Here is an 8,134-nt window from a genome sequence, read left to right as displayed (position 1 = left end):
GATTTATTTGCACGTATTTTTTAAACTTTTTAAAACAAAAACAAAAATCTACGTTTCAAGTAAATCTCCACGTGTTTGAAGGTATTTACTTTGAACCCGAATGACTAAGTGATGGTGTGTCCATTCATTACCATACTCGTCTTAGAGCTGCACAAAAAGGCAAAGTCCAGTTTCTCTGCTCATTCACACATTCACGCTGAATATTGACACTTGCATAACTTGAGTTCAGTGGAGGATTACAGTAAGCAAGAGGGGAAAGAATGTGGGTACAAAAATAACAGTCCAAATGAACTACTGTTAGCTGAGCCAACAGGGTAAACATTTTGATTCCAATTAAATACACAATCCTCAACATTATTACCTATAAGAATATATACTGTATATATATATATATATATATATATATATATATTACAGAATTACAATATATACAAGCCAAATTCATGTTCAATCATGAAAAAACATTCACACTAAAATAAAATCTGTTTTGAGTTATTCAATGTTTTTCCACAAATGTATAATACAATCTGTAATAAAAATTCCTGTTTTCTAATAAAAAAGAAGCATTTTTAACTTCTGCCAGATCACTCTAAATATTGTACTCTATCAATAGGTTTTCTCATAACTAAACAAAATTAAATGTGTATGTTTGTGATTGGTGATAAACTAGACGTGGCCAATACTTGACAAAGATTATGACATCATTGCACAGGATTACAGTGGAAATTATAACACTTTCACTGTGCCGTTTATAAATATCAACAGTAACTAATCATTGGTGTGAAGCTCCATGTTGAACTCAACATAGATGTGCTGGCCTTTTACTGAGCAACACTTATGTTAATTCCAGTTACACCATAAAATGTAGCCATACAAGGGGGAAAAGAAGGAAATTACACAAACTTGACTGTGCACTTTCAATTTACACTAACAGTAGGTGTCAAAACATTGATGTACTAGTTGGGAAATCCCTGCATCAGTCTGGGTATAAAACCGTCAAGTATGGCTGAGCTGATTCAGACTCGCTCAAAGAATCAAAGATGCCACTCAACAAAATCTGTGAGTATAACCTGACTGAACCGTAATTAATCTTGGCAAGAAAACAGTTGAGAGATGAGATTTATTGTTGGAACTTTTCTCTATTTTCCAGACTTCACTCCTGCACTGCTGGTCCTCGTGCTCACCTGTCCTGTATGGCAGGTCAGCCAGTCTCTGCCTGTGATGGGCAAAGGACCGATGACAGACTCCTGTGTGTTATACGCACAAACACTTCTACAAAACATCACTGATGTACTCACACAGGTAGGCCTAAATGAAGATAAAACGTTACATTTGCAACTACTTTTACAGTCTACATTTTAGTTTAAATATTCTTTGTCCTTGTTACAGAACAACCTGTCCAGTGGAATCGACTGCACAAAGCAGAACATGGAGCTGAACATGGAGACCAGGACACCATCTGTGTGTGCACCACGGGTACATAGGAAACGTTCATATTTATTGCAAATGTATTTCAAGATTGAAAATACACTGAAATGAAAATAACTAATTGTCCTGTTAAAACAAATTTAACTGCACTAAATGATAATGTTCTCATTTTATATTCTTAACATTTGATAAATCTCTTGTAGGTCTACCTCTCATTACTTAACTGTGTTTGTTCCACAGGGATCGACATGCTCTGGAATCCCTATCGCATCAGAGCTTAATCAGGTCGGTTGTGCTCTGTTTCTGTGACAACTACTTTAAGGATGTGGTTTTTTTCTGTTGTTTAATTTGTCTTCATTTTATACATTTGAAATATGTTTTTTAGTCAGATCATTCAAGCCAAATCTTTAATAGATAGATAGATAGATAGATAGATAGATAGATAGATAGATAGATAGATAGATAGATAGATAGATAGATAGATAGATAGATAGATAGATAGATAGATAGATAGATAGATAGATAGATAGATAGATAGATAGATAGATAGATAGATAGATAGATAGATAGATAGATAGATAGATAGATAGATAGATAGATGATTTATTATTTGCACTGTTCTTTTTCAGTGGTATTTTTTACTGTCTGACAGTGTATGTGTTGCCTCAATGTTTGCATTTGCTCTTTTGCCATCTAGGAGTCTGTTTGTTTGACAAACATTGGGAAGGATCTAAGGCACTACTACAAATTTCTCGCAGCTCAGCCGGACCCTGACAGTTTGCTCGGTCCAACTGTTCTGTTCAGCCTCAGAGAACTCATGGAGGTCAGTCTTTACACACAGTGCATATCCACCTTTAGTGTTATTTATCATGACTTGCACAGCTACTATTGAAATTAACACTGGCTTTTTTTTTTTTTTTTTTAAATCATACTCTTCAGGGTCCTCTAGATATAACATGTATCCAATAAATAATAATACTAGAGAAAGGGGAGAAATCCTTTACTACCCATATTTGTAATTGTTTGCCACATTCAATGCACTGTTGAATTGTTGAAAAATACAAAGATAATCTTTTGCTCTCAACAGAACTGCTTCAGCTCGTTTTTGCCAACTGACATGGCTTTTAAGGAGGTAAGAGATCTCTACTAATATTTTTTACATTTTTTTAAGTCTGATTTGCAGACAGAATTCAGTAAATGTGTCCCGCGTGACATCTTTCAAAAGAAACAAATACTATTCTGGTTGTTAGTGAAACAGAAATTAGACAGATAATTTATTGTCATAAACCCATGGTGCCTCTGTTTCCTCAAGGCTGCTGCAGACCGTGCAAGCACCTACGATGAAAGACTGAGGCTGTGCAAAGTGCTGAAGGGCTTCCAGGTCCGCAGCATCACAATCAACCGAGCCATTAGTTACATGAACTCTGGAGGATACGCTAAATAAATCATCACACAAGAATACTCAACAAGTATTCAGAAAGCTACACAGAACCATTTCCCATACAAATGGCATAAACTACAGTAACAGTTCATGTTACATTCAAATAATCAGGTCTTCTTTATAATATTTTAATGGTATATTTATTTTCTTTTTATCAGTATGAAGTTTATATTTAACATCTAGATGATGTGTAAAAGTTTTTTTTTTTAAAGTGTATTTACACACTATATTATATTTATTTATTTATCTTATTCTGGATTATTTATTTTCAACTATTTATTGTGATGCCATTTATTTGGTTCTAAGAATCATGAAATAAATATTTTCCCTGCATATTACCTTCTGACTCATCATTTATTTATTTACTGTTGTTTACTTTTATCACTTCAATTAAAAAATATACTGTTTATATTACTGTGACATAATTTGAGTCATTCCCCCTATATAAAGAGAATATTTAGGTTTGCAATAAATAGGAATTTGCAAAACCTTAAACAACACTATAGGTTATTTACACGAAAAACTTGCTGTCAATTGATGGTTATGAATTCCTAAAAATGTGATTTCCGCCATGATGGAATTTTTCCATCGGACAATAGAACACAATTGACTGTATTTTCCTTTAACCAACTCAACTCTGCAAGCTGAACCGTTGAGACGTGTTGAAGACAATCAGTATGCAATGTAGTGTTTGTTCACACTTCTTTTGGAAAGTATTTGAATTTACAGTAGGATGACCATAATAATGTCAGTAAAAAGAGTTTTGAAGGATGTAAAAGTCTGTCAAAAGATTGTCATTATCTGGTTTAACGTGTGGATTAAACCACATACGTGTGGATTAAACCATATACATATGAGATACCTCATTCATACATGACATGGTCATTGCGGTATCCAGGCTTCTAATCATCTGTGTGCAGTTGTGTCTTGATTTGTCAGTTGCTACTGGCAAAGCATGTTCAGAAACCTGGATAAAGTATTTAAATGCTACGGTACTCAGGTTTTTATCTGAAACCTGAATGTTTACATGATAATGTGCAGCACATAAACCAGATACTCTGAAAATCAAAATATAATCAGGTAAATATGTGATGTTTTCATAACTCCACCAACTGAACTAACTCGTGTTAATTTATGAAGCTCAGTGCCCAGTGAAAGTGAACACAGGTTTGTTATAGGAGTCATGTTTTGAAAGGGCACATATAAGCTTGTGCTTGTTAGTCATAAAGCTGCATTGGAAGTGAAATACGGCTTTTTGTTTCAGTTTGCATCTCTTCTGTGGTAAGTGGAATTAGAACAACTGACATTTTGTGGCTGCTGAGGTTGAGAAAGACATTTGACATTCTTGCCACAGAAAACACACAGAAGAGAAAGAATGAGAGATATCTGGGGGGGAAAGCATCTCTGGGAACAAACAATTGCCGATGACACAAATAGAAAGTTGGTTTATTCAAACAGCCTGAATTTTGCCTGAGGCAAAACACAAGGCAAAGACAATTTGCAAAGTACTGCCTGCTGCGCCTATCTGTTTCTAATATAAGACTTTGTAAGAGTTGTATTTTTAACTTAATTGTTTCCAGCCACTTTTTACCGGCATCTTCCCAGCAGTGTAGTTGAGGTCACATTTCAGATGTCTCTGAGTTGTTAACAGTTTAACTAAATAGTAATTCTCCCTCTACACTTCTAACATGGTTTCATCCCAATAAATGTTCAAATAATCCAACATCTCAACAAATATCAAAGATTAGAGAAAAAGTCCAAACGCTGAAAACATCTGCTGTCCCTAGATACAAAGAAGTTCAAACTAGCTCCACCTGCAGCAGCTCCAACAGTAACATGCAGCTTACATGCTGATTCTTTAGTATGAATCTAATTCAATCTAATGATGTCAAATACAATAATATATCAGTCAAGGAGACCACACCAGTACTTTTACTTCAATACTTCAACTATATTTTGCTGCTAATGCTTATGTAGCCTACTTTTACCAAAGTAGAACTTTTCGTGCTTTTACGTTGGAGTATTTTCACATTGCTGAATTGGTAGGCTACTTTTACTTGAGTAAAAAGTACTTCTTCCACTGCTAAGCTGAATACAAGTTATTAAAAAAACGAATAACCTAGGCTACCATTTACATTAACTCATTTACTTCATCCTGTTCACTTACATTCATCCATATCATGACCATGGAAACCAAAGGACTCTGCACCTGACAGATTGAAATTATGCAACAGTGCCACCTACTGAGAAATTGAGCTTACAGCATGGAGGCCTATAGTTTAGTCAAATGACCACACTACTAAAAGATAGGAAGTTATTTTGTAATGGTATGAGTTTATCAATTACATTATTTTTGCGACATTTCAAATACTCAACACACAGACTCGTTGACGCAGCTGTAATCAGTCCGACTCTGCGCCCAGGTGTGTTTACGGGCTGAAATCACTTCCAGGCGCGGTGATCTTTTCAGCGGGTGTAGGCCCTCCTCACTTCTCCCAGGCCAAGAATGGACTGCAACCTGCAACGAATCCTTCCCTGGTGGTTTGTCGTTTTTTTTATTCAACCGAGGCCCAAGCGCAGTAAACTCCCACAACCCGGTCTGGAGTCACGGCATCATCCAGCCTCAGCTGCCGGCGCTGAAACAGCAGCACAGCGAGGTGCCCAGCGTGCGGCCTCGACCTGTCGTGGTCAAGTGTCACCCGGGTTCGATGGAGATCGTGGTGCAGGCTGACGTGTTTGACATGGGCCTTCAGGTGGACGGCAGACATCTGCAGCTGGGCTCAAACTCAGCGAGTGGGGGGAGTGACTGCAGAGCCGTCCCGTCAGGAGAGGAGGAATTCACCATCTGGGCCCAGCTGATGGACTGTGGTACGAAACTCTCGGTAAGCATTGTGATTCATTTTCTGGGAACCCGCTCATGTGTACTTACTACTTCCACCGTGCACGTCATTTTAGTGAAACGTTTGCCATGTTCGAACTGCTGGTAGTTATATATTCTTTTTTTTTTCAGTCCACCGAAGAGAAGATTATTTATTCCAATGTTCTGGTCTACTCGCCTGAATACTCGGTTTATGGTTTGCTGAAACTGGAGGTAGCAACTATTTCAATTGAATGCCATTATGAAAAGTGAGTCTTGCAAATTTAAAATGGTTTACAGCTATGTTCTATATTGTGTTTGAGGTGTAATAAAAATCTATATTTGTATCAGGCTTCTTGCATATTAGAATTGATGACTGCCTTTTTGTGTCTGTTTTCAGGAAATATTCTGTGGATGGCATTTCTATGCATCCCACCTGGGTTCCTTTAGTCTGCAGGACTTCAGTAGATGACCAGATAGACTTCAATCTGATCCTCATGTCTGGTATTAAAAGGATGGCCTTGCTGGAGCATCTTTTTCTCCTCTAATCCAGCTTCAGCTTGAAGATACCTTTGCCGTTTTGGATTATTGTTTGAAATGAAATGATGAATGTTTCATTTGTATCCCATCTTTGCAGATGATTGGCAGTTTGAGAGGGGATCGTCTACATATTTCCTGGGTGACCCCATTCATTTTGAAGTCTCTGCCATTATTGGTAACCATGTGCCCCTGCGTGTGTATATTGACCACTGCACTGCCACAGCAACTCCTGATGCAGATGCGAAGCTGAAATATGATTTTATTGAGCATCATGGGTGAGCTTCACAACCAAATCTTTTATCCCGCAACAATAAAATTAAAATTGATGATTTCCTTTAAACTTAAAGAAACTCAGTGTGACATTTTTGTCTTTCTTTGTTGCCAACAGATGTCTTGCTGATGCTTATGTGACAAACTCCAACTCGCGTTTCCTACCAAGAGTCGAGGAACACAAGCTGAGGTTTCAGCTAGAGGCCTTCAGGTTCTACCAAGAACCCAATAATCAGGTTAATTTGATTTGCTGATCAATGATTTCTCTACAATGTTTCTTCCAAACGTTTTCTGTTCAACGTAAATGAGACCTGAAACGGCGGGAGTATGCTTAATATTTCACACCAGTTTATCTCTCCCACAGGTCTATATAACCTGCTATGTGAAGGCTGTTCCAGTCACGCTGACTGTCAGCTCTCAAAACAGAGCATGCTCTTTAATTGAGAACAGGTATTACACCGAGGATGAAGCATCTTTATATTCATCAATGTTGTCTTGAGTGTTAAAGTACTCTAAGAGAACACGTGCATCGATTTAATCCCATATTGTCTGTTTTCCTCTCTATGTACTTCTCTATATCCTCCAAGTAAAATATGGCATTTTATACATATGAAAAATGTTTCCTTATCCAGATGGTGGTCAGTAGATGGGAACGACCAGGCATGCAGAAATTGCGATATCTACCACCGAGTTGTGGAGCCTCCGTCCACTGACCCTTCTAAAACTGCCATTAGCACCAAAGCCCGGCCCATCGTGGCTTCACAGGAAAGTTCAGTCCAGAACAGACCAGAACATCTTCCAGCCACTTATGTTCATTTCCGTCCAGGGAAGTACCGGAGCCAGCGCAGCAAACCTCAGCAATCCTCTGCTAAATTAATGAAGATGGGAACAAATTACGAAGCAGGTGAGTACAGCAGATTCTGGTTGGATTCCGCAATTCATTAGGTCCTATTAAACATATTAACAACTTTTTTTTAATCCATTGTTAAACAGTAATGTCAAATAAAACGGGGTTCTAATTACCTGAGAAATGAATGTTAGATCCTAAATCTATTATTTGAAAGATTTTAGTGCGAGTCTGACAGTTTTAAATGAGACTGTGTCATTTGTTTCATAGCGGAAACCCTTCAGCTGGGACCTCTTACTGTGCTGCCGTACAGTAGCTTTGTCGCAAAGCCAAGAGATTCCAAAAAAGCAATTTCTTCAAAGAGCAAGACCACCTGAGACTCAGGATACCTGACTGGAGATTATGGAGGATGAAAAACAAAAACAAAAAGGGATTTCACTGGTACCTCACATGGGATAAACATTTGTTTTGTACACAACAGACCAACCCTGTTAATGCAGAGATTAAATATTTTGTTACAGCAGCTCCTGCATTTTTGACAAATGATGAATCTTTCCTCCAGTAAAATTTTACTTTAACTGTGATTTTTTGTTGTTGTTGTTGTTGTTGTTGTTGTTGTTGTTGTTGTTGTTGTTGTTTTGGCTGCCCTATACAAAAACACAAGAACAAAATACACCATCCGGTAATTTTTGCACCATGAACCTGATCTGAATTTAGCAAACAATTTAATTAGCATCGGATTTTTAAGCAC

The 8,134-nt window shown here is 37.4% G+C and overlaps 2 protein-coding genes across 3 annotated transcripts; both read left to right on the top strand.

Moving 5' to 3' along the window:
- The first annotated feature begins 58 nt into the window (after nt 1-58).
- On the top strand, nt 59-3,201 carry LOC138632628 (interleukin-12 subunit alpha). 2 transcript variants are annotated; one of them, XM_069718350.1, is made up of 7 exons: nt 59-1,059; nt 1,151-1,302; nt 1,390-1,476; nt 1,669-1,713; nt 2,126-2,251; nt 2,516-2,560; nt 2,741-3,201. In XM_069718350.1, the coding sequence occupies exons 1-7, from the start codon at nt 1,041-1,043 to the stop codon at nt 2,870-2,872; spliced, it is 606 nt and encodes a 201-aa protein (XP_069574451.1). In that variant the 5' UTR covers nt 59-1,040; the 3' UTR covers nt 2,873-3,201. The 2 variants fall into 2 exon arrangements, with proteins under 2 accessions (XP_069574451.1, XP_069574450.1); XM_069718349.1 differs by having other exon boundaries at nt 59-1,302.
- Nucleotides 3,202-4,293: 1,092 nt separating this feature from the next.
- On the top strand, nt 4,294-7,832 carry LOC138632645 (zona pellucida sperm-binding protein 3-like). Its single transcript, XM_069718373.1, has 9 exons — nt 4,294-4,309; nt 5,438-5,751; nt 5,880-5,995; nt 6,127-6,230; nt 6,364-6,541; nt 6,655-6,772; nt 6,901-6,986; nt 7,169-7,440; nt 7,654-7,832. The coding sequence occupies exons 1-9, from the start codon at nt 4,294-4,296 to the stop codon at nt 7,758-7,760; spliced, it is 1,311 nt and encodes a 436-aa protein (XP_069574474.1). The 3' UTR covers nt 7,761-7,832.
- The last annotated feature ends 302 nt before the right edge of the window (nt 7,833-8,134 follow it).

This window comes from Brachyistius frenatus, unplaced genomic scaffold, assembly GCF_029030835.1.
Source record: "Brachyistius frenatus isolate BFR_SWC_R1_liver_20210118 unplaced genomic scaffold, ASM2903083v1 Contig_190, whole genome shotgun sequence".
NCBI lineage: Eukaryota > Metazoa > Chordata > Actinopteri > Embiotocidae > Brachyistius > Brachyistius frenatus.
This window is presented reverse-complemented; position numbering and strand designations above follow the sequence as displayed.

Coding starts and splice junctions, on each gene's coding strand:
- LOC138632628 (XM_069718349.1), top strand. CDS start 1,114: ATGAGATTTATTGTTGGAACTTTTCTCTATTTTCCAGACTTCACTCCT. Junction 1,477..1,668: donor CATCTGTGTGTGCACCACGG/GTACATAGGAAA, acceptor TTTGTTCCACAG/GGATCGACATGCTCTGGAAT. Junction 2,252..2,515: donor GCCTCAGAGAACTCATGGAG/GTCAGTCTTTAC, acceptor TGCTCTCAACAG/AACTGCTTCAGCTCGTTTTT.
- LOC138632645 (XM_069718373.1), top strand. Junction 5,996..6,126: donor ATTGAATGCCATTATGAAAA/GTGAGTCTTGCA, acceptor GTCTGTTTTCAG/GAAATATTCTGTGGATGGCA. Junction 7,441..7,653: donor GGGAACAAATTACGAAGCAG/GTGAGTACAGCA, acceptor TTTGTTTCATAG/CGGAAACCCTTCAGCTGGGA.